The sequence below is a fragment of the Pipistrellus kuhlii genome, unplaced genomic scaffold (assembly GCF_014108245.1).
Source record: "Pipistrellus kuhlii isolate mPipKuh1 unplaced genomic scaffold, mPipKuh1.p scaffold_m20_p_14, whole genome shotgun sequence".
NCBI classification, from domain to species: domain Eukaryota; kingdom Metazoa; phylum Chordata; class Mammalia; order Chiroptera; family Vespertilionidae; genus Pipistrellus; species Pipistrellus kuhlii.
Window position 1 is genome coordinate 8,483,630 of NW_023425449.1, and position 26,033 is coordinate 8,509,662.

The 26,033-nt window shown below is 50.1% G+C and overlaps 1 protein-coding gene across 4 annotated transcripts in view; it reads left to right on the forward strand.

Moving 5' to 3' along the window:
• The window catches only part of MATN2 (matrilin 2), an 83,731-nt gene extending 57,698 nt beyond the window's left edge, over nucleotides 1-26,033 (forward strand). For 2 of the 4 annotated variants that reach the window (XM_036436598.2, XM_036436595.2), the window contains 9 exons: nucleotides 12,857-12,979; nucleotides 14,729-14,851; nucleotides 15,968-16,090; nucleotides 18,227-18,640; nucleotides 20,582-20,734; nucleotides 22,635-22,706; nucleotides 23,032-23,166; nucleotides 23,515-23,613; nucleotides 25,487-26,033. In XM_036436598.2, coding sequence (XP_036292491.1) covers nucleotides 12,857-12,979; nucleotides 14,729-14,851; nucleotides 15,968-16,090; nucleotides 18,227-18,640; nucleotides 20,582-20,734; nucleotides 22,635-22,706; nucleotides 23,032-23,166; nucleotides 23,515-23,613; nucleotides 25,487-25,542 — 1,298 coding nt within the window. In that variant the 3' untranslated portion in view covers nucleotides 25,543-26,033. The remainder of the gene's footprint in view (nucleotides 1-12,856; nucleotides 12,980-14,728; nucleotides 14,852-15,967; nucleotides 16,091-18,226; nucleotides 18,641-20,581; nucleotides 20,735-22,634; nucleotides 22,707-23,031; nucleotides 23,167-23,514; nucleotides 23,614-25,486) is intronic. The other 2 variants (XM_036436596.2, XM_045581329.1) reach the window with 2 other exon arrangements.

The following is a 26,033-nucleotide window of genomic DNA, read 5'->3' on the forward strand; positions in this document are numbered from 1 at the left end:
CTCCAGATTCCTCTCCCAGCCCCAGGAGGTGGCCTTGCCCATGCCTGCAGTGGCAGGCCCTTTGAGGCTGGGCAGGGCCCTAGGTCTTAGCTCTCGCTTCCTTACCCCCCGCAATCTGGCTGCAAAGGTAGCCAAGCCCAGACGGTGGCACCAGGATAGGAATACCCTGGACCCTGCTGGCTTCCTGCTGGGCACTGTGCATCCCCGTCTCTGCACCCCGGGAGGCCCCTCCAGCCCGCGAACCCGCAGCCGCCATTAAGCCAAGAGCCGGAGGTTTCCGGTGGTGAGCAGCGGGTTCACACTGGTCCCTGTGGGTCCAGGGCCGGTTCTGGGAGAGGGGGAGACTCCAGGGAAACCGTCCCTCCGGCCGGCGGCCGCGATGGTCCGGCTTCCGATGGCGAGGCTGGCAGCGGTGCTTCCCGGGTGCATGCTCCTTGCAGCTGGTCTGCGGTGGGCTGTCTCTCTGTTTTCCTGAGTGGAGGAGCTGGGGATTAAGAAATTAGAGAAAGAAGAAAGAGTCACGGAGGCAGAAATAGATTCATCGAGCTGGGCGCTAGGTGGGCGCCATCTCTCTGATGGAGAGGCAGCAAAGGCGACCCCCCCCAAGCCACGCAGGTTTATTTATAGGGTCAAAGGAGCTTATTTGCATCCTTAGCCAGGCCCTAGCATTACTGGATTTACATATCTAGACCCGCCCCTGCTGACACCTGGACAAAGGTACTCTGCCAGTGCCTCAGGCTCAGCTGTCAATTTAAAGAATGTCCATGTGCCTTCTCAGGCGGCCCTCTGCACTGGTCCCAATGCCAGCTTCCATTCATTTTAAGAAAGAAGAGCTCTCAGATCTTTCTCTAAAAAACCATGCTGTTTTCTGCCCTGCAATCCCATTTCCAAGATGAAAACGAAAAAGTCATCTTGAGGGCAGGGATCAGAAGCAGAGGTGTTCACCTTGCCCACCCTGCTGGTGACAGAGTCCAGTGTCCCGAACCCTGATGCCATTTGTGACCACAACCTGGTTTACCCAGCTCTGTATTTGTACACTCACCTGGTATATCCAGCTCTGTATGTGTACACTCACCTGGTCTATCCAGCTCTGTATGTGTACACTCACCTGGTTTATCCAGCGCTGTATGTGTACACTCACCTGGTCTACCCAGCTCTGCATGTGTACACTCACCTGGTATATCCAGCTCTGTATGTGTACACTCACCTGGTGTATCCAGCTTTGTATGTGTACACTCACCTGGTTTATCCAGCTCTGTATGTGTACACTCACCTGGTGTATCCAGTTCTGTATGTGTACACTCACCTGGTGTATCCAGCTCTGTATGTGTACACTCACCTGGTTTATCCAGCTCTGTATGTGTACACTCACCTGGTCTATCCAGCTCTGTATGTGTACATTCACCTGGTTTACCCAGCTCTGTATGTGTACACTCTCCTGGTCTATCCAGCTCTGTATGTGTACACTCACCTGGATTATCCAGCTTTGTATGTGTACACTCACCTGGTGTATCCAGCTTTGTATGTGTACACTCACCTGGTCTATCCAGCTCTGTATGTGTACACTCACCTGGTCTATCCAGCTCTGTATGTGTACACTCACCTGGTTTATCCAGCTCTGTATGTGTACACTCACCTGGTTTACCCAGCTCTGTATTTGTACACTCACCTGGTCTATCCAGCTCTGTATGTGTACACTCACCTGGTTTATCCAGCTCTGTATGTGTACACTCACCTGGTCTATCCAGCTCTGTATGTGTACACTCACCTGGTGTATCCAGCTCTGTATGTGTACACTCTCCTGGTTTATCTAGCTTTGTCTGTGTACACTCACCTGGTTTATCCAGCTCTGTATGTGTACACTCACCTGGTCTATCCAGCTCTGTATGTGTACACTCACCTGGTGTATCCAGCTCTGTATGTGTACACTCTCCTGGTTTATCTAGCTTTGTCTGTGTACACTCACCTGGTTTATCCAGCTCTGTATTTGTACACTCACCTGGTCTATCCAGCTCTGCATGTGTACACTCACCTGGTTTACCCAGCTCTGTATGTGTACACTCACCTGGTTTATCCAGCGCTGTATGTGTACACTCACCTGGTTTATCTAGCTTTGTCTGTGTACACTCACCTGGTTTATCCAGCTCTGTATGTGTACACTCACCTGGTCTATCCAGCTCTGTATTTGTACATTCACCTGGTTTACCCAGCTCTGTATGTGTACACTCACCTGGTGTATCCAGCTCTGTATGTGTACACTCACCTGGTCTATCCAGCTCTGTATGTGTACATTCACCTGGTTTACCCAGCTCTGTATTTGTACACTCACCTGGTCTATCCAGTTCTGCATGTGTACACTCACCTGGTTTACCCAGCTCTGTATGTGTACACTCTCCTGGTTTACCCAGCTCTGTATGTGTAACACTCACCTGGTTTACCCAGCTCTGTATGTGTACACTCTCCTGGTTTATCCAGCTCTGTATGTGTACACTCACCTGGTTTATCCAGCTCTGTATGTGTACACTCTCCTGGTCTATCCAGCTCTGTATGTGTACACTCACCTGGATTATCCAGCTCTGTATTGTACACTCACCTGGTTTATCCAGCTCTGTATGTGTACACTCACCTGGTCTATCCAGCTCTGTATGTGTACACTCACCAGGTGTATCCAGCTCTGTATGTGTACATTCACCTGGTTTACCCAGCTCTGTATTTGTACACTCACCTGGTTTATCCAGCTCTGTATGTGTACACTCACCTGGTTTATCCAGCTCTGTATGTGTACACTCACCTGGTTTACCCAGCTCTGTATGTGTACACTCACCTGGTCTATCCAGCTCTGTATGTGTACACTCACCTGGTTTATCCAGCTCTGTATGTGTACACTCACCTGGTTTATCCAGCTCTGTATTTGTACACTCACCTGGTCTATCCAGCTCTGTATGTGTACACTCACCTGGTTTACCCAGCTCTGTATTTGTACACTCACCTGGTCTATCCAGCTCTGTATGTATACACTCACCTGGTTTATCCAGCTCTGTATGTGTACACTCACCTGGTCTATCCAGCTCTGTATGTGTACACTCACCTGGTCTATCCAGCTCTGTATGTGTACACTCACCTGGTCTATCCAGCTCTGTATGTGTACACTCACCTGGTCTATCCAGCTCTGTATGTGTACACTCACCTGGTCTATCCAGCTCTGTATGTGTACACTCTCCTGGTTTATCTAGCTTTGTCTGTGTACACTCACCTGGTTTATCCAGCTCTGTATGTGTACACTCACCTGGTCTATCCAGCTCTGTATGTGTACACTCACCTGGTTTATCCAGCTCTGTATGTGTACACTCACCTGGTTTATCTAGCTTTGTCTGTGTACACTCACCTGGTTTATCCAGCTCTGTATGTGTACACTCACCTGGTCTATCCAGCTCTGTATGTGTACACTCACCTGGTGTATCCAGCTCTGTATGTGTACACTCTCCTGGTTTATCTAGCTTTGTCTGTGTACACTCACCTGGTTTATCCAGCTCTGTATTTGTACACTCACCTGGTCTATCCAGTTCTGCATGTGTACACTCACCTGGTTTACCCAGCTCTGTATGTGTACACTCACCTGGTTTATCCAGCTCTGTATGTGTACACTCACCTGGTCTATCCAGCTCTGTATGTGTACATTCACCTGGTTTACCCAGCTCTGTATGTGTACACTCACCTGGTGTATCCAGCTCTGTATGTGTACACTCACCTGGTCTATCCAGCTCTGTATGTGTACATTCACCTGGTTTACCCAGCTCTGTATTTGTACACTCACCTGGTCTATCCAGTTCTGCATGTGTACACTCACCTGGTTTACCCAGCTCTGTATGTGTACACTCTCCTGGTTTACCCAGCTCTGTATGTGTAACACTCACCTGGTTTACCCAGCTCTGTATGTGTACACTCTCCTGGTTTATCCAGCTCTGTATGTGTAACACTCACCTGGTTTACCCAGCTCTGTATGTGTACACTCTCCTGGTTTACCCAGCTCTGTATGTGTAACACTCACCTGGTTTACCCAGCTCTGTATGTGTACACTCTCCTGGTTTATCCAGCTCTGTATTTGTACACTCACCTGGTTTACCCAGCTCTGTATGTGTACACTCACCTGGTTTGTCCAGCTCTGTATGTGTACACTCACCTGGTCTATCCAGCTCTGTATGTGTACACTCACCTGGTGTATCCAGCTCTGTATGTGTACACTCTCCTGGTTTATCTAGCTTTGTCTTGTACACTCACCTGGTTTATCCAGCTCTGTATTTGTACACTCACCTGGTCTATCCAGTTCTGCATGTGTACACTCACCTGGTTTACCCAGCTCTGTATGTGTACACTCACCTGGTTTATCCAGCGCTGTATGTGTACACTCACCTGGTTTATCTAGCTTTGTCTGTGTACACTCACCTGGTTTATCCAGCTATGTATGTGTACACTCACCTGGTCTATCCAGCTCTGTATTTGTACATTCACCTGGTTTACCCAGCTCTGTATGTGTACACTCACCTGGTGTATCCAGCTCTGTATGTGTACACTCACCTGGTCTATCCAGCTCTGTATGTGTACATTCACCTGGTTTACCCAGCTCTGTATTTGTACACTCACCTGGTCTATCCAGTTCTGCATGTGTACACTCACCTGGTTTACCCAGCTCTGTATGTGTACACTCTCCTGGTTTACCCAGCTCTGTATGTGTAACACTCACCTGGTTTACCCAGCTCTGTATGTGTACACTCTCCTGGTTTATCCAGCTCTGTATGTGTAACACTCACCTGGTTTATCCAGCTCTGTATGTGTACACTCTCCTGGTCTATCCAGCTCTGTATGTGTACATTCACCTGGATTATCCAGCTCTGTATTGTACACTCACCTGGTTTATCCAGCTCTGTATGTGTACACTCACCTGGTCTATCCAGCTCTGTATGTGTACACTCACCTGGTGTATCCAGCTCTGTATGTGTACACTCTCCTGGTTTATCTAGCTTTGTCTGTGTACACTCACCTGGTTTATCCAGCTCTGTATTTGTACACTCACCTGGTCTATCCAGTTCTGCATGTGTACACTCACCTGGTTTACCCAGCTCTGTATGTGTACACTCACCTGGTTTATCCAGCGCTGTATGTGTACACTCACCTGGTTTATCTAGCTTTGTCTGTGTACACTCACCTGGTTTATCCAGCTCTGTATGTGTACACTCACCTGGTCTATCCAGCTCTGTATTTGTACATTCACCTGGTTTACCCAGCTCTGTATGTGTACACTCACCTGGTGTATCCAGCTCTGTATGTGTACACTCACCTGGTCTATCCAGCTCTGTATGTGTACATTCACCTGGTTTACCCAGCTCTGTATTTGTACACTCACCTGGTCTATCCAGTTCTGCATGTGTACACTCACCTGGTTTACCCAGCTCTGTATGTGTACACTCTCCTGGTTTACCCAGCTCTGTATGTGTAACACTCACCTGGTTTACCCAGCTCTGTATGTGTACACTCTCCTGGTTTATCCAGCTCTGTATGTGTAACACTCACCTGGTTTATCCAGCTCTGTATGTGTACACTCTCCTGGTCTATCCAGCTCTGTATGTGTACACTCACCTGGATTATCCAGCTCTGTATTGTACACTCACCTGGTTTATCCAGCTCTGTATGTGTACACTCACCTGGTCTATCCAGCTCTGTATGTGTACACTCACCAGGTGTATCCAGCTCTGTATGTGTACATTCACCTGGTTTACCCAGCTCTGTATTTGTACACTCACCTGGTCTATCCAGCTCTGTATGTGTACACTCACCTGGTTTATCCAGCTCTGTATGTGTACACTCACCTGGTTTACCCAGCTCTGTATGTGTACACTCACCTGGTCTATCCAGCTCTGTATGTGTACACTCACCTGGTTTATCCAGCTCTGTATGTGTACACTCACCTGGTTTATCCAGCTCTGTATTTGTACACTCACCTGGTCTATCCAGCTCTGTATGTGTACACTCACCTGGTTTACCCAGCTCTGTATTTGTACACTCACCTGGTCTATCCAGCTCTGTATGTGTACACTCACCTGGTTTATCCAGCTCTGTATGTGTACACTCACCTGGTTTACCCAGCTCTGTATGTGTACACTCACCTGGTCTATCCAGCTCTGTATGTGTACACTCACCTGGTTTATCCAGCTCTGTATGTGTACACTCACCTGGTCTATCCAGCTCTGTATGTGTACACTCACCTGGTGTATCCAGCTCTGTATGTGTACACTCTCCTGGTTTATCTAGCTTTGTCTGTGTACACTCACCTGGTTTATCCAGCTCTGTATGTGTACACTCACCTGGTCTATCCAGCTCTGTATGTGTACACTCACCTGGTGTATCCAGCTCTGTATGTGTACACTCTCCTGGTTTATCTAGCTTTGTCTGTGTACACTCACCTGGTTTATCCAGCGCTGTATGTGTACACTCACCTGGTCTATCCAGCTCTGTATGTGTACACTCACCTGGTGTATCCAGCTCTGTATGTGTACACTCTCCTGGTTTATCTAGCTTTGTCTGTGTACACTCACCTGGTTTATCCAGCTCTGTATTTGTACACTCACCTGGTCTATCCAGTTCTGCATGTGTACACTCACCTGGTTTACCCAGCTCTGTATGTGTACACTCACCTGGTTTATCCAGCTCTGTATGTGTACACTCACCTGGTCTATCCAGCTCTGTATTTGTACATTCACCTGGTTTACCCAGCTCTGTATGTGTACACTCACCTGGTGTATCCAGCTCTGTATGTGTACACTCACCTGGTTTACCCAGCTCTGTATGTGTACATTCACCTGGTTTACCCAGCTCTGTATTTGTACACTCACCTGGTCTATCCAGTTCTGCATGTGTACACTCACCTGGTTTACCCAGCTCTGTATGTGTACACTCTCCTGGTTTACCCAGCTCTGTATGTGTAACACTCACCTGGTTTACCCAGCTCTGTATGTGTACACTCTCCTGGTTTATCCAGCTCTGTATGTGTAACACTCACCTGGTTTACCCAGCTCTGTATGTGTACACTCTCCTGGTTTACCCAGCTCTGTATGTGTAACACTCACCTGGTTTACCCAGCTCTGTATGTGTACACTCTCCTGGTTTATCCAGCTCTGTATTTGTACACTCACCTGGTTTACCCAGCTCTGTATGTGTACACTCACCTGGTTTGTCCAGCTCTGTATGTGTACACTCACCTGGTCTATCCAGCTCTGTATGTGTACACTCACCTGGTGTATCCAGCTCTGTATGTGTACACTCTCCTGGTTTATCTAGCTTTGTCTTGTACACTCACCTGGTTTATCCAGCTCTGTATTTGTACACTCACCTGGTCTATCCAGTTCTGCATGTGTACACTCACCTGGTTTACCCAGCTCTGTATGTGTACACTCACCTGGTTTATCCAGCGCTGTATGTGTACACTCACCTGGTTTATCTAGCTTTGTCTGTGTACACTCACCTGGTTTATCCAGCTATGTATGTGTACACTCACCTGGTCTATCCAGCTCTGTATTTGTACATTCACCTGGTTTACCCAGCTCTGTATGTGTACACTCACCTGGTGTATCCAGCTCTGTATGTGTACACTCACCTGGTCTATCCAGCTCTGTATGTGTACATTCACCTGGTTTACCCAGCTCTGTATTTGTACACTCACCTGGTCTATCCAGTTCTGCATGTGTACACTCACCTGGTTTACCCAGCTCTGTATGTGTACACTCTCCTGGTTTACCCAGCTCTGTATGTGTAACACTCACCTGGTTTACCCAGCTCTGTATGTGTACACTCTCCTGGTTTATCCAGCTCTGTATGTGTAACACTCACCTGGTTTATCCAGCTCTGTATGTGTACACTCTCCTGGTCTATCCAGCTCTGTATGTGTACATTCACCTGGATTATCCAGCTCTGTATTGTACACTCACCTGGTTTATCCAGCTCTGTATGTGTACACTCACCTGGTCTATCCAGCTCTGTATGTGTACACTCACCAGGTGTATCCAGCTCTGTATGTGTACATTCACCTGGTTTACCCAGCTCTGTATTTGTACACTCACCTGGTCTATCCAGCTCTGTATGTGTACACTCACCTGGTTTATCCAGCTCTGTATGTGTACACTCACCTGGTTTACCCAGCTCTGTATTTGTACACTCACCTGGTCTATCCAGCTCTGTATGTGTACACTCACCTGGTTTATCCAGCTCTGTATGTGTACACTCACCTGGTTTATCCAGCTCTGTATTTGTACACTCACCTGGTCTATCCAGCTCTGTATGTGTACACTCACCTGGTTTACCCAGCTCTGTATTTGTACACTCACCTGGTCTATCCAGCTCTGTATGTGTACACTCACCTGGTTTATCCAGCTCTGTATGTGTACACTCACCTGGTCTATCCAGCTCTGTATGTGTACACTCACCTGGTCTATCCAGCTCTGTATGTGTACACTCTCCTGGTTTATCTAGCTTTGTCTGTGTACACTCACCTGGTTTATCCAGCTCTGTATGTGTACACTCACCTGGTCTATCCAGCTCTGTATGTGTACACTCACCTGGTGTATCCAGCTCTGTATGTGTACACTCTCCTGGTTTATCTAGCTTTGTCTGTGTACACTCACCTGGTTTATCCAGCTCTGTATGTGTACACTCACCTGGTCTATCCAGCTCTGTATGTGTACACTCACCTGGTGTATCCAGCTCTGTATGTGTACACTCTCCTGGTTTATCTAGCTTTGTCTGTGTACACTCACCTGGTTTATCCAGCTCTGTATTTGTACACTCACCTGGTCTATCCAGTTCTGTATGTGTACACTCACCTGGTTTACCCAGCTCTGTATGTGTACACTCACCTGGTTTATCCAGCTCTGTATGTGTACACTCACCTGGTCTATCCAGCTCTGTATTTGTAACACTCACCTGGTTTACCCAGCTCTGTATGTGTACACTCACCTGGTGTATCCAGCTCTGTATGTGTACACTCACCTGGTCTATCCAGCTCTGTATGTGTACATTCACCTGGTTTACCCAGCTCTGTATTTGTACACTCACCTGGTCTATCCAGTTCTGCATGTGTACACTCACCTGGTTTACCCAGCTCTGTATGTGTACACTCACCTGGTTTACCCAGCTCTGTATGTGTAACACTCACCTGGTTTATCCAGCTCTGTATGTGTACACCCACCTGGTTTGTCCAGCTCTGTATGTGTACACCCACCTGGTTTGTCCAGCTTTGTATGTGTACACTCACCTGGTTTACCCAGCTCTGTATGTGTACACTCACCTGGTTTGTCCAGCTTTGTATGTATACACTCACCTGGTGTATCCAGCTCTGTATGTGTACACTCACCTGGTCTATCCAGCTCTGTATGTGTACACTCACCTGGTCTATCCAGCTCTGTATGTGTACACTCACCTGGTCTATCCAGCTCTGTATGTGTACACTCACCTGGTTTACCCAGCTCTGTATGTATACACTCACCTAGCCAGGGGAGCCGACTGCCCGCCCAGCGGGTTGTGCCCTGAGTGTGCGGCCTGGGAGAAATGGATTCCTGGTTGGAGACAGATTCTGAGTCTCGGCAAATGGGTTCCCCGTCTTAGAGCGTGCCTGTGGCTGCCTGCCCAGCGGCCTCCTGGGCCGCTCCCACCGGCTTGGGAGGGCGTGGGCAGCTGGGGTGCAGAGAGTATGGGCGTGTCGGATTGCATCGGCCTCTGACAGCATGCCAAGGCCAGAGGCATGGCTCTTTGTTGGTTTGTTTTAATCCCCATCGTCTTGGATGACTCATGCCCGTCCTGGGTCCGCCCTCTTACTGTGGTCACGAAGAGCGGGCTCCCAGGGGCTCGCAGGCCTTCTAAGAAATTCCCATGGTCCTTCCACACAAAGGCTGCCCTTTTCCTTAAAATCGTGTGCCCCCTCCCCGCCCGGGTCCACACCGGGGTTAGGCCAGGGACGCTGAGAAACATTGCCCAATTTCTCATGTAAAGTGTGTTTGTACCCAATGGTACCGTGACACCGTTCATCTGAGCACGTGCTCTGCCTCAGGGGTCAGTGGCTGAGTCGGGTCTAGAACCCAGGTTACCTAATGTAGGATCTATGCCCTGAGTGAGTGAGATGCCCTCTAAAAGTACGGCTCAGCCCTAGCCTAGCCGGTTTGGCTCAGTGGATAGAGCATTGGCCTGCAGACTCAAGGGTCCCAGGTTTAATCCCAGCCAAGGGCACATGCCTCGGTTGCAGGCTCCATCCCTGGGCCCCAGGGACGGGGGTGGAGAGGATGGGCAGTGTGGGAGGCAACCAATTGATGTGTCTCTCACATCGATGTGTCTCTCGGTCTCTCTCCCTCCCTCCCATTCTCTCTAAAAATCAGTGGGAAAGTATCCTCTGGCTCCCTCACTCCATCAGTCTCTAGGTGAGGACACACACACACACACCCACATACACACACACACTCAGTGTGGCTCCGTTCGGCCTCTGCGTGGTTTGCTGAGCCAGCGCCCCTATGGAGCTAGCGAACATTTGGCCGCTCCTGCTCTCAGTATAAGAAAAGCCGGGAAGCAGTGCCGTTCTGTCTCTCGGCCCTGGTTACCCTCCGTTCTCTCCCCCCCCCCCCCCCGCCCCCGGGTTTGCGGTTGGTTTTAATAACCTCCTACGCGGAGCCCCAGACACAGGATTGCTGTCTGTCACCGCCGCAGAGATGCGAGGCCACCGAGCACCACTGGCGTCCGTGACTCACCAGCTGTGGAATCCAGATGTGGGGAGCACGGGCTGTGTCAGCACGCAGAGCTGCCAGAGGCGCCCCCAAAGACCTGCACCATGTCCTGAAACGTCTGGTCACGGATTGCGGGCCCCATTCATGACGAGGGCTTGATGACGTGTGTGCTCCCGAGAGGAGGAGGTCCAGGGTTCAAGGGCAGTGCTTTCTTCCTGCCCGAGCGTCCTCCTAAGTCCTCTCACCCTCTTCCTTTAAGCCACATGTGTCAAACACAAGGCCCGCAGGCCAAATCCGTCCCGCCAGGCCTTGCAATGTGGCCCGCACCGCGCTGTCATCACTGCACTCCGCTGCGTTTCCATCACAATGACAGTTTATGACTGTTCAGTAAACCATTTGGCCCGCGATTTAGGCTGGATTTTAGATTTTGGCCCCTTCTCTGATTGAGTTCGACACCCCTACTTTAAGCGGTGGTTCAGGGCGAGGCTGCCCTCTCTCCCGCCTCTGGCTTGGAGTCCTTAAGCGGGGGAAGGGGGGGGTGGAATGGGAGTTGGGTAGGGGGCAGGTGAGGTGCAGGGTTCCTGCGAACCTTGCCAGGGATTCTGTCTCATCCCAAGACTGTCAGGAAGCAGTGAAGGCTGGAAAGGGGACTCAGGCTGAGGGGGTGGGGGTGGGGGGGGAGGATGGTCTGGAGGGAGTGAATGTGGATGTGCAGAACCTGTCAGTAAACAATGCCACAGCCCCAGACACAGATGATGGCGTTTGGTTCACGATGGCGGAGGCACAGAATAACCTGGACACTTGGGAGGGCCTCTGAACATAAGGGCCGGGTCAGATTGTGTCACCCACTGCCCAGCCCCTGCAGGGAACCTTTCTCACTTAGCTGCAGCCACCGCCTGTGATCCCAGGTGATCTGCCCCCGTTCCTGCCCTGCCAGGTTGCCTGGGTCAGACCGGTCTCTTTGCCTGTCCTGAAACACACCAAGATGCCTCTACCTCTGCAGTTTGCAAATTCTTTCTTGGGGGCGCTGTCTCCCCCCCCCACCCCCACCCCCCAGATTCCATACATGCAGACACCTATCTCTTCAGGCTCTGCTCAGTGTCCCCTCGCCTGGCTGTAAATGGCAGGCGCTCCCCGGCTCCAGCCCAGCAGGCAGCTCCAGCCCCCAGCCTGCTCTTCCTCCAAAGCACGTTTCCCCATGTGACACGTATTTGTCTATTGATCGTCTGCCCCTCGCGCCCCCCCCCCCCCGCTTCCCTCACACCCCTCCTGCCAAAAGTAAGCTTCACAGAGACAGAGACTCTGTTTTATTGGTGTCTCCCCTGCCGGGAAGAGTGCCTGACTCACAGCAGGGACTCGTGAATTATTGTTAACCGAGCGAACGGATGGATGGATGAATGGGCTAAGTGTGACACATACCTACATATCTAGGTAGATACTGATATGTACACACGTTATCTACATGATAGGATAACCAATGCAGTTGAGTTTACTTTCTGATACTTAGAGGCCATCGGTACCTCGCCTTCGTGCATTGTCATCTCGTGTCTTCTGTTCATTTTCCCTGTGAAGATGATGAGGATACTGTTCAATCGATGTGCTCTTTCTAGACACGAAGTGGCCGGATTATTTTGATCTCTGAACGCATAACAATCTGGCCACTCAGTGTATATGCTATATAATAAAAGGCTAATATGCAAATTGTCCCCTCGACCAGGAGTTCGACGAGCAGGCAGTCCGGCCAACTGCCCATAACCCCCCGCCCTCCAGGCTGGCCGGACATCACCCATGCATGAATTCATTCACCGGGCCTCTAACACACACACACACACACACACACACACACACACACACACACACATACACACACACACACACACACACACACACACTGAGTGGCCGGATTATTACGTGTTCAGAGATCATAACCTGGTCACTCAGTGAATTATGAGTAGACATGCTTCCTGCTTTGAAATGTGCATTATGGAATTAGATACTGTTTTAGTTGAAGGTGTCTGAGGTGCCTTTGAAGACTGAAGAAGTCACTGATGTCTGGATTGTTTCCTTCCTCTGCTTCTCTCATCCCACTTGGTCCTCAGAACTGGATGCTTGTGCTCTGGGGGGCCACGGCTGCGAGCACTCCTGTGTGAGCAGCGGAGACTCCTTCGTGTGCGAGTGTATGGAAGGGTACCTGCTTCGGGAAGACGGGAAAACCTGCAGACGTGAGTGTTTATCGGTGTTGGCTCTGTCGGTGTGTCTGACCTCTGCCGGAAGCCCGCCATCCTGATCTCTGTGTCATCCGTGGCTCTCAGTTCAGTGCCACGTGACCACCAAAGACCATGTGGGGTCCTGGGTGGGATCTTGGGCGGGAAAAGTGACAGCAGGTAAAAATTAAGGAAATGCAGCCCTCGCTGGTTTGGCTCAGTGTACAGAGCATCGGCCTGCGGACTGAAGGGTCCCGGGTTCCATTCCGGTCCAGGCACATGCCCGGGTTGTGGGCTCCATCCCCAGTAGGGGGCGTGCAGGAGGCAGCCGACCAATGATTCTATCTCATCATTGATGTTTCTGTCTCTCTCTCCCTTTCCCTTTCTCTCTGAAATCAATAAAAAAAACCCACATATTTATAAAACAAAAAATTAAGAAAATGCAAACAAACTATGGACTTTAGTGGATATTAGTCGTTGTATCAATATTGGTCCATGGATTTTATGACATGTGTTATTCTAAACGAAAATGTTATAGGGAAACTGAGCATGGGGGTTTATGGGAGCTTTCTGTACTATCTTTTCAATTTTTCGGTGCCTCTAAAACTCTCTTAAACAATAAAGTCCAGTACGAAGAACACAAGCAAATGCTCACATGAGAAAAGCCATGGCCAGGGCTGTGACGGAAGTTGCTCACTTACGCCTGAGGCAAGAGGCAGTGTGGCTTCTTGGGAAGATGTACAATCTGAAACCCAGGATTCTATCAACTTCTGTCTCTGCCACTCACTACTTGGGCAAGTTGCTTAACTCCTTTGCGCCTTTCTTTTAATTATTATTATTTCTAACAAAGCTGTCATTTCCAGGAGCACAAATCCCTCAGAGAGACCACCATACAAGGAGTCCATTCTTTTCTTTTTTTTTTTTTTAATATATATTTTATTAATTTTTCACAGAGAGGAAGAGAGAGGGATAGAGAGCTAGAAACATCGATGAGAGAGAATCATCAATCAGCTGCCTCCTGCACACCCCCCACTGGGGATGTGCCCGCAACCAAGGTACATGACCTTGACCGGAATTGAACCTGGGACCCTTCAGTCTGTAGGCCGACGCTCTATCCACTGAGCCACACCAGTTTTGGCAGGAGACCATTCTTACGTCTCAGAAAGCAGAGCCTCTTGGACGGGCCGAGTTCCATCTCTGTGTAGTCCAAGGGGAGTGTGACCCTGAGCAAGAGATTTCCGTCCCTATCCATCCCCTTTCCTCAAGCTGCTCGGAGCACTTTTCAAAGGGCAAGTCGTGTTTACAGAGACGGGTAACTGGAATTATGACACTCGTTTTTCAGGCAGGAAAGGGAAGGCTCCAGAGGGTGACATGACTCTTCTGAGTCACGTGACGTGTCAGGGACAAGGCCAACATTAGATTTCAGTGCTGCCAATCTAAGTGGAGGTTTAACTTCCTAAGTGGTCAGACCAGAAGTGTTTCCCTTCTGGTAGAAGAAGCTGCACCTGCAGAAAGCAGCTGAGGGCCTGCACATTTATCAGACACTGAATGCGATGCGGGTGAGTGAGGACGGTGACGACAGGGAGGACATTTGAGTTAGCCTAAATCAGAGCCCCCGAACTCCACCCTCGAGGTCACCCTCCTCCCCACAGACCGCTGAGCTCAGGGAAGCCCGGAGCGCCAGGCTGAGACAACGGGACCCTCTGAGGTGAATCTGGGGAGTCTCTACGTTGATGAAATTGTTTTAAGTTGCTCTGCTGTCCTCAGGGAAAGACGTCTGCCAAGCAGTAGACCACGGCTGCGAGCACATGTGTGTGAACAGCGGGGAGTCTTACAGCTGCAGGTGCTTGGAGGGGTTCCGGCTCGCTGAGGATGGGAAACGCTGCAGAAGTAAGTGACCTCCTGGGAGAGCCGACTTGCCCCTCATGAGGCTTGGTTACATGACGTCATTTAGCCCTTCCTTTGCCGTTCATGTCACAGCTACAGGCTCCTGCCATGGGCACTCTGGAGGGCTTTGCCAGTGAACAGCACAGCAGACCCTTAGTTGTTAGGAATTTCTCAGTCGAGGTCCCGAGACGTCAGGCTCTTTGCTTCTTTCCGTCCTCTCCCCGGTGTTGGTCCTCCTCTCAGGAGCTCTGTGGATGCTCAGAGCCTCGCAGTGCCCGGCTAGTCCTGGGACTGAATTAGAATCTCTGTGAGCAAGCATGATGGGGCTCAGAGGTTAATTGTGGTGCTTTTTCTTCCTGAAGGCCCTCAGAAGTGGAGGTAGTGTGTATGTGTGGGTGGACGGATGGATGGATGGATGGATGGATGGATGGATGGATGGAAGATGACTATAGGGTTTGGCAAGTCTGATGTCGGCAGGGTAGGCTGGAGCTCCAGGGAAGAGCTGATGTACAATAGTTCTAATCCAAAGGCAGTCTGCTGGCAGAATTCCCTCTTTTTCAGGAGGCATTAGTCTTTTTAAAAAAAAAAATTTAATTGATTTCAGAGAGGAAGGGAGAGGGAGAGATAGAAACATCAATGATGAGAATCATTGATTGGCTGCCTCCTGCACACCCCCTACTGGGGACTGAGCCCGCAACCTGGGCACCTGGGCAAGTGCCCTTGACTGGAATCGAACCTAGGACCCTTGGGTCCTGCAGGCCGTCGCTCTATCCACTGAGCAAAACCAGCTAGGGCTTTTTTTTTCTTCCCCTTAAAGCCTTCTACTGATTAGGTGAGGTCCACCACAATATGGAAGATACCCTACTTTACTCAAAGTCTACTGATCTAAATGTTAACCTCATAATAATAAATTCTGGACACCCGTCACCAAGCTTGGGGGAGTGCGAGCTGTCTTTGGGGTGTGTCCCCGCCCCAGGCCCTGTCCGGAAAGGGTGTGTGTGAAGGAGGTTGGAACAGAGATGGAGAATGCACGGCTCCTGCCATCTCTCCTGACTGACGTGATGGCTTAACCCAGCCTGTGTCTTCGCTGACGGGACTGCCCGGCTCTGTTTTCCTCAGGGAAGGATATCTGCAGGTCGGCCCACCACGGCTGCGAGCACATTTGTGTTCCTCGTGGCGATTCCTACGTCTGCAAATGCTCGGAGGGATTTATTCTGGCTGAGGACGGGAGGCGGTGCAAGCGTAAGTGATCTGAACTTGGCTTTCTGCTTGGCTTTGGCTTGGGAGGAAGCGTTTGAATTGATGCAACATCTTGACGGGCCTTTTGGCATTATTTATTTATTTATTTATTTATTTATTATCTATAACACATTGTTTAATGACAGGAAAATCATGTTCAAAAATCAGAGAAACCAGGTGGACCTTTGGCAAGTATGTAAAGGCAATTCAGCTTGTAGGAGTTTATCTTGTGATGATGTGCGTGTTTTCCCAAACCTATAGATTGTCTATAAGAATATCTTGTGCAGCCTTGTTTGTATCGGCAAAAAATTGGGAACAAGGTCAGTGTCCATCCCTAAGAGCCTGATAAGGTAAATTATGGTACAGCCATACAGTAGAAGACTATACAGCTGCTAAAAAGAGTGGAGCAGCTTTAGATATGATCCCAGGTTATTTTAGCTGAAAAAAGCATGGAACTGAGTGGGGTTTTTTATAGTCTATTACCGTTGATATATTTTGTAAGAGGCTTGCTCTACCATACCATATATGGTGGCAGAGAGGACACACACACACACACACACACACACACGCTGCCACTCCAGACCAGGCATAGACGTATTTCTACATGTGTGTGCCTTGTTTATTTACTGTGCTTCACGTTCAAAGGTTAGACAGCTGCTTGATATAGAACAGGGAATGCTATGAGATCATCCACTTGGATCTGTACATGTCTTACGCAGCCCTAAGTAATGACAACAACAAAAAAATCTCTCCACACCCGGATTGCCTAAGTATTTGCATAAAGCTTTTACTGTCAGCCCTCGGAGTTGCCTGGAAAGCTTTCGTGTAGATGAGGAATTCACAGCGATAATTCATTTTTAAGTTTTTATAGGTCAGTAGGGCACTCACAGGCGGGCTACCCAACGGACACTTTATTTTGCCAACAAGCCTTTGTTGAATACCTCCTGTGTGCCAGGTTTTTTTTTTGGGGGGGGGCGCAGAAATGAGTGAGAGATGGCCCCCCGATGGGGAGGAACTGGCAGGCTGGACGAGAAGCCCACACACACGCGATGGGCCCTCGCACAGCGTGCGGGAAACCCCGACGACACGCAGCGGGGGGAGCCGGGGACTCATCTCGGCCTCCCTCGCAGCCCCGCTGCGCCTCCTGCCTGGCAGGAAGCACATGCCCATGCGCAGGCGTTGGTTGAATGAGCGTGTGTGTGTGTGAGGGGGGCACACGGGGGAACTAGGACAAGCTGGGTCACTGGAAGCTCCTGGAGCGGGTGATGGCGGAGCTGCCTTTGAAGGGTTTCCTCTCCGCTGTCGGTCAGAATGCCCGCCCTGGAGTGAAGTTACAGAAGCTGTTGGGTGCTGTGCTGTCTGGCCCTTCCGCGTCCTTCACACAAGTCCCTCCAGACCTGGCCGCCGGGGCCCAGGGGGCAGGGGGCCTGGTGCCCTAGCTTGGTTTTTTTTTTTTTTTTTTTATGTATTTTATTGATCTTTTACAGAGAGGAAGGGAGAGGGATAGAGCTAGAAACATCGATGAGAGAGAAACATCGACCAGCTGCCTCCTGCGCACCCCCTACTGGGGATGTGCCCACAACCAAGGTGCATGCCCTTGACTGGAATCAGACCCGGGACCTTTCAGTCCGCAGTCCGATGCTCTATCCACTGACCCACACCGGCTAGGGCCTGGTGCCCTGTGTATGCCTCTGTTGTGCATCTATCCCACACCTCGTGGCTGCATGTTGTCTCGAGAACAGAGGTGGCTGGCTCTCCCAAGTAGCTGTGCCTCCCACAGAAGCACAATTGTCTTCTTCTCAGGGGCATACATATTTAAAAATCATTTCCTGCCGAAACCGGTTTGGCTCAGTGGATAGAGCGTCGGCCTGCGGACTGAAGGGTCCCGGGTTCGATTCCGGTCAGGGGCATATACCTTGGTTGCGGGCACATCCCCAGTAGGGGGACTGCAGGAGGCAGCTGGTCGATGTTTCTCTCTCATCGATGTTTCTCACTCTCTATCCCTCTCTCTTCCTCTCTGTGAACAATCAATAAAATATACATATATATTTTTAAAAAGAGTTGACTCCTTTAAAAAAAACAAAACAAAGAAAACAAAAAGCCATTCCCCCACCTCAGCTCTCCTTTTCGTGTTAACAGGATGCTCCGAAGGCCCGATCGACCTGGTCTTTGTGATCGACGGATCCAAGAGCCTCGGGGAGGACAACTTCGAGATCGTGAAGCAGTTCGTCACGGGGATCATAGACTCCCTGGTGGTGTCCCCCAAGGCCGCCCGGGTGGGGCTGCTGCAGTACTCCACGCAGGTCCGCCCCGAGTTCGCCCTGAGCAGCTTCGGCTCGGCCAGGGACATGAAGAAGGCCGTGGCCACCATGAAGTACATGGGCAAGGGCTCCATGACGGGGCTGGCCCTGAGGCACATGTTTGAGAGGAGCTTCACGCCGGCCGAAGGGGCCCGGCCCCTCTCCGCGCGGGTGCCCCGGGTGGCCATCGTGTTCACCGACGGGCGGGCTCAGGACGACGTCGCCGAGTGGGCCGGGAAGGCCAAGGCCAACGGTAATGTGGACGGAGTGGCGGCGGCCACCGCTCAAGGTTCAGGTCGCTGCAGCTCACGGGGTGGTCCCAGCTGGCCACGGGAGGGAGGTCCCGAGTGGACAGCGGCTCTCCCAGACTGCCCTCTACAGGCCTTAAAGGGAGTTGCCGGTTGGGAAGGGGTCTGGAAGGGTTGCAGACTGGCCATTGGCCCAGACCAGTGGTCCAGGGAGCCACACGCGGCTCTTTGGCCCCCCTGCGTGTTCTAACGCCACTTCTTCAAAACAGACTCGCCCAGGCCGAAAGCCGACTTCTGCACAGGGGCCACGGAGTCTCCATCGCACATGGTTATTTTGTGGAAGAGCCACACTCAAGGGGCCAAAGAGCCGTCCGTAGGTGGCTCCGGAGCCACGGTTTGCCGACCACTGGCCCAGACACAGACCCCACACCTTCTGCAGTGGAGAAATCATCTGTTGCACTTCACCAGCCCGGGTGTGACCTCCCGTGGAGAGAATCGGTCTCCACGCGCTATTTACCACACGTACACGGCAGTCCGCAAACACTGGTCAAAATAGATTCCCGGTGGAACTTTCCTGATACTTAAAAAAAAAAAAAAATTTGTTGTTGTTGTTGGTTTTAGAGAGAGAGAGGGATAGAGAGACACATTGATGAGAGAGAAACTTCATCAGTGAGCTGCCTCCTGCACTCCGCCCACCGAATCAAGCCCACAACCCGGGCAATGTGTCCTGACCAGGAATCGAACTGGTGACCTGTTGTCTCCTGGGTCCACACTCCATCCCTGAGCCACCCTGGCCGGCCTGGCACTTTACAAAACAAAGCTAATTCTGCAAGTGAACAGTGAAAGCACAACAGCCGTGGGGGAGCAAAGACTCGTGTGCTTGCAAAAGTTAGCTTTTGAGAAAATCCAACTGTTGGAGATGGTAGCTAAGCTCTCATTGCCCAGTAGAACTCGCCTCTTCTCTGAGTTGTATGACGCAGGGGGGACTGGAGGTTACGTTAGTGGTGGGCAGAGGTGAAATGTGGCAAAAATCGGGACTTTTTTAAAACGCCGTGGGATGCAGGACAAATTGTTAAAAATCGGGACATCTGGTCACCTTAAGTATGGCCCTTGGAAAAGGAGACCCAAAAGCTAGGTGGTTGGGAGAGACAGCTCAAGGCCAAGTGTCTGAACTCTTTGGGGAGATGAGAAAACGTGAGGTTGTGAGGCAGTTTGCTGAAAAGCCACTTTCTTGAGGAACTTGGTGAGGGCACGTTGCTTCAGCAGGTCCCACCAAGCGGAAAAGGGGACGCACAGACCAGGCCGCGTCGTGGCTGCTACTCTGGAGCACAGAAAGAAGGAGTGCGCAGTGAGGGAAGCAGCCACTGCGTTGGCCTCCTTACACAGCGTGGCCGGATGCCCGTGTGAGCCAGCCTTGCTGGACAGGAGGGAGCTCACTTGTGGGCTCGCTGGCACGTTCACTCCTTGTTCCCTCGACAAGGACTAGTCACGCGTGTGCCACGTGCCCGGCACCGGGTCTGAAAAGTCTCAGAGGAGGCCCTGGTCTGTGCCTCCCACAGAGCCAACGTAAAAATGGAAAAGCCGAAACCGGTTTGGCTCAGCGGTAGAGCGTTGGTCTGCGGACTGAAAGGTCCCAGGTTCGATTCCGGTCAGGGCCATGTACGTTGGTTGCGGGCACATCCCTGGTAGGGGGTGTGCAAGAGGCAGCTGGTTGAAGTTTCTCTCTCATCGACGTTTCTAGCTCTCTATCTCTCTCCCTTCCTCTCTGTAAAAAATCAATAAAATATATATTTTTTAAAAAAAATGGTGGAAAAAAAACAAAGTGAGGCTGACACGGACATCATGCCGTGGAACGTCTCGCTTTGGGTGCCGTACACACAGCCTCCGGGCGGGGGGAGCAGGGTGCAGCTCTCACCGCCGCCTTCTGGCCTTGCTCTGCCCCGTAGGTATAACCGTGTACGCTGTCGGGGTAGGAAAAGCCATCGAGGAGGAACTGCAGGAGATCGCCTCCAAGCCCACGGACAGGCACCTCTTCTATGCCGAAGACTTCAGCACGATGGGCGAGATAAGTGAAAAGCTGAAGCAGGGCATATGCGAAGGTATAAGAGCTTGTGTCTGGGAGAGAGCCTAGCGAACGAACGAGGCAGCAGGAACCCCTGAATGAGAAATCCTCAACCCATTCCTTCAAGGCGCTCAGAAAAGGGTCTCCCTGGGGCGCGGGGCCAGTGACACCTGCAAACACTACGCGCGCGGAGGGCGGGAGAGGGGTCAGAGAGGACAAAGGGGACAGACAGCATGGCTTGGTGATGCTGTGCTGAGCTGTGATAGCGCGTTGACACACTGGCACACTTGACCCCTTTAGAGATGGTCATTTAAGAAACCATCTTATAAGTCAGGAGGGCTGACACACCATTTCAGGGTGTGCCTGTGCTAGTCACTGGGGGTGGAAGCGGGTGGCAGCCCTTTCTAGTCCGCTGTCTAAAGTTACAGACTGCCTAGAGCCCGAGGCTGCCCTCTGGGATTGAGATCTGTGTACCAAGCTCCCTCTGCTTTCCTCGTTGACTGTGCCACGTCAGGCATGCTGACAGAGAGCAGTTCTGCCCATTTTCCCTTTTATTCGTGTCCCAGGTTGCGCCACCCATAAAATCCCCATCTAAGTGATGTACCTTATTCCCCTCTAACGGAAAAACACAGTGCGAGGAAGGGGGCCAGCGAGGGAAGGCCTGTGGGATTTCTAATCCGAGGAGATAATGTTTTGCCTCGAGGCCAGGGGCGGGTGGGGAACCTTTTTCTGCCAAGGGCCATTTGGATAGTTATAACATCCCTCACTGAACAGATTGTGGACAATGTCAGTAGTTTTATTGCTAGCTTCACCCAGTGGCCAGATAAGTTTCTATGGAACGAGTACAAAAAAAAATTGTTTTACATAAATGTTAAAGGCACGCTTTAAAACTAAACACCCATTGCATTTTGAAGTTATTTATTGCATGTTCTTACGAGCCAATATCTTCTTAAAGTATGGCACTTTGTAAAACACTGTGTAACATGAAGCGAGAAATCTCGTGACCCGTCCGCATGATGTAGTTTACTTACTATACATTGATGTTGCTGTGGACAAAGCTCGTAGACTTGTTGAGTTTTGAGGCCTGTGGTTGCCTGGGCAGGGCCAGACCGAATGGTAAGGCCCATTCCAGTGGGAAAGCCTCAGGAAGAGCTGTGGCCACTGCAACTTGATGCTTGACCTTCCCCTCGCCTCACCTCCTACACATGATATTTGGGGATATTCGTGTTTTTTTTAAGGGTGACATTTAAAAAAATTTTCTAATAAATATAGTTTTGATTTTTTTACAGAGAGGAAGAAAGAGGGACAGAGAGTCAGAAACATCAATGAGAGAGAAACATCGATCAGCTGCCTCTTGCACACCCCCTACTGAGGATGGGTCTGCAACCAATGCACATGTCCTTGACCGGAATCGAACCTGGGACCCTCCAATCCGCAGGCCGAAGCTCTATCCACTGAGCCAAACTGGTTTCGGCACATTTTTTAATTTTTTAAATATATTTTTATTGAGTTCAGAGAGGAAGAGGAAGAGAAAGATAGACACATCCATGATGAGAGAGAATCATTGATCGGCTGCCTCCTGCAAGTCCCCCTACTGGGGATCGAGCCCGCAACCTGGGCATGTGCCCTTGACTGGAATCGAACCTGGGACCTTTCAGTTCAAAGGCCAATGCTCTATCCACTGAGCCAAACCAGCTAGGGCGGGAAGGCACTCTTAAGAAGCATGTAAGGGGACCAGGCTTCCCCCAGGAGCAAACTCTCGAGTGCTCTTGGATTATCTTCATAGCCAAGTGCTCTTTGGGTCTGTGGTGATAGCAAATAAGACCGAAATACCCTGGGTTACCTCAGGAAGGTAAGGAGCTGGTCTGGGACCAGGTTCCTGAGTGACACGAGTGCGTGCGGACCACTGTCACCCCTTTTGCTCTTTTCCCGCTCAGCTCTGGAAGCCTCGGATGGAAGCCAGGACTCCCCAGCCGGGGAACTGCCCAAAAGGGGTCACCAGCCAACAGGTGAGTTAAAAAGCAGTGTTCCCAGAACCTCTGGTGGGAGGTCCCACCATGGCCTCCCCCTCCCCCAGACGGAAGTTGTAGGGATGAAAGCAAGATTGGAATGATGACTGTGGCTTTCCCCCCTCGGTCAGACAGGAAGCATCGACCCCCACACCTTAAGCCATGGTTGGTAATAGCCTCTCTGAGTCGTATTGCCAAACTTTTTCCCAACGTCAAGTTGTGTGCCCCGTGTTAGACCACCACGCCCCTCACTCTGACCGCGGGCAGCTTTTTACAGCACCGCCGTGGTAGGCAGGTGTGACCTCACTTGTCTCTCTCTTTGCAGAGTCTGAGCCAGTCACCATAAATATCCAAGACCTCCTTTCCTGTTCTAATTTTGCAGTGCAACACAGGTATCTGTTTGAAGAAGACAGTCTCTCACGGTCTGCACAAAAACTGTTCCACTCCACAAATCCTTCAGGTAATTCCTGGCAAACTGTTACTACGGGTTCTGTTGGTCCCAGCCCATCAGCTTGCCAACCAGCCCCGTGTAAAAGGAGAGGAGAGGAGAGGAGTGAGGAAATCAGGTGGGGAAGAGAGAACGTAAGTACAATGAGATCCTGAAAAAGGGACGGAGGTGGTCTCCCCAAGCCACAGAGCCGGCCACTTGGGGGTTGGCAGGCCCGGTCCTGTAAGTCCCGGGCTCCATGGAAAAAGCTGAGCGTTTCTTTCATTATGGTTTCCTCCATGTGCTGACTCAGTCCCGTCCGTGTGCGTCTGGGAAACGGGAGGGCTTACAGAGGTGAACACTTTCCATCTGCTTTCTCAGGAAGTCCTTTGGAAGACAAGCCCGATGAATGCAAATGTGAAAACCTCCTCATGTTCCAGAACCTTGCCAACGAGGAAGTGAGGAAATTAACACAGCGCTATATCCTTTTCTGGTTCTGTGCTTACGCGTGGGGCGCGGAGAACATGATCAAACCGTCCCGAGCACAAAGGAAGTTGTTTCCATGAAGGGCTTCTCTCTTTCTTTCTTTTTAAAAATATATTTTATTGATTTTTTACAGAGAGGAAGAGAGAGGGATAGAGAGTTAGAAACATTGATGAGAGAGAGTCCTCGATCAGCTGCCTCTTGCACACCCCCTACTGGGGATGTGCCCACAACCAAGGTACATGCCCTTGACCGGAATCGAACCCCGGGACCTTTCAGTCCGCAGGCCTCCGCTCTATCCATTGAGCCAAACCGGTTTCGGCAAGGGCTTCTTTCTTAAGCAGCCTGATAGGGTCTGGGAGCCAAGGGCAAGCCCAGCTTAGTGCAAGGCTCACGCACGTAGCTGCAGCTGTCTGCTGTTCTGGAGGGTTTAGCAGTCAGGCCAGTCGGCCAGTCAGTACTCAGAGGAAAGATACACACATTTCATGAACCCCCTTTCTCCTGGGATAAATTGCAGGCTGTGCCCTGATCTGAAGTATACCAAAGGTATAGTGTCAGGAGCAAAGCACGTTGTAGAACCAAGAGGTTTCAAACTCCATCTAAACTCCACAGTTTCTCTTTGGCCCCAACCCACCCCGTGGCCACATTTGGTCAGTGTTCAGTTTCCAGAGGACTGGGTTTGGGTTTTTGTTTTTGGTTTGGCAGCAAAGATCCTTTATATCAGCACGCTCAGATGAACCATTCCTCCGAGGCAACAGCAGGATCCAATGATTCATTAAAACAATATTACAAATGAGAGGAGTGCTTGGGATAACGGAGAAATGAAGATTTAGCACTTTACACCCGGAGCAGCCTGCCAACTGCTCTGAACTCATAACTAGTCCGCGTACTAAAGCTGGCTTGTGTCTATCTCAGCAGGGATCAGCCAGGCAGTAGGGAAATGGTTTAATTCAGAACAATTTCTGTGTCAGTGGGTTCCTATAAGGAATTACCTTTCTGAAAACTGGGAATACGGTCCCCTAGAAAATGATAACTGATGAACACCGCTGGGCTCTCATTCTGCCACCAAGAGGGCGGTGGAAGGTATTAAGGAGCTTACAGGGAGGAAGACAAATGCTTCTTCGAACGAGCCCCTCCTCTTCCTTTTCCCACCTCAGCCCTGAGGGTCTCTTTCACAAGAGACTAAGGAAGTTTTTCTATCAAAGAGCACAGGTCGACAGTCTTCAAGGTTGCTACCCTTTGGCCATACCTGACATAAGTGAAAACTCCCCATCTCTCTCCAGACTTCACATCTTTCTTTCCAAGGCTTAATCCCTAAAAAATTTTATATATATATATATATATATATATATATACACACACACACACACACACAAATATGACTTTTTACAGAGAGTAAGGGAGAGGGAGAGTGTTAGAAACACCGATGAGAGGGAAACATCAATCAGCTGCCTCCTGCACACCCCCGACCAGGGATGTGCCCGCAGCCAAGGTACATGCCCTTGAGTCCACAGGCTGACACTCTATCCACTGAGCCAAACCTGTTAAGGCAAGGCTTAATCCCTTTATTCTCTTCACCACATTACCAACATTATCAATTATGGCTCACAGAGGTGTGCTATTGCAAACTAATTTATAAGTAACAGAGGTGCGATTAGAAATTAAAAAGAAAAATAATTTTGCTTTGATGTTTTAACTCCAAAAAACACAGTCTTAGTAGCATGTGTTAACGTCAGTTTTAAAAATACTTAACAGAAACAGGAGGGGGGAAACCCTTATATTTTTAGGACCAATTTTTATGTAGGTAAACCAAGTGATATTTAAATGTAAATAAAAATGAACGATTCCTCTTCCTTAACTTGAGATGTACTAGAAGAAATGACACAGAGAATGGAAGCCCTAGAAAATCGTCTGAGATACAGATGAAGATTCAAAATACTCTGTATTTGTCTGTCATTGTATCAAGGACTACAGTGAAGGCGGTCCAGAGCCCCAAAGCTCAGGCTAGCGCTAGTTCTGTAAGGTTGTAAACGTGACTAGTACTGAGAAAGCTGGTTTGCTATGGCACAAAGGCAAAAAGTAGACACTAACTTTATAAGTTTAATGAGAGAAAAAAAATCCTTCGGAATCCTAAGAGTTTACCACCATGAGAATAAGCTATGCAAGATACTCTGTAACATACCGTAGACTTGATTTGCTTTGCCCCTTCCTCCCTTAGAATGTTGCAATTGCATTGGATCACAAAGTAAAGTTTGCACGTCTTACTGCTGTGGAACACTGGCCACGGGAAAAGCTGTTTTTGTATCGGACTTTACCTTGATGTATGTATATGGACGTATGCATAAAATCATAGGACAGGTACTTGTGTAACAAGTTGTTTTTTTAATACAATATTAAAGTTCACTTCAGAGATGGCA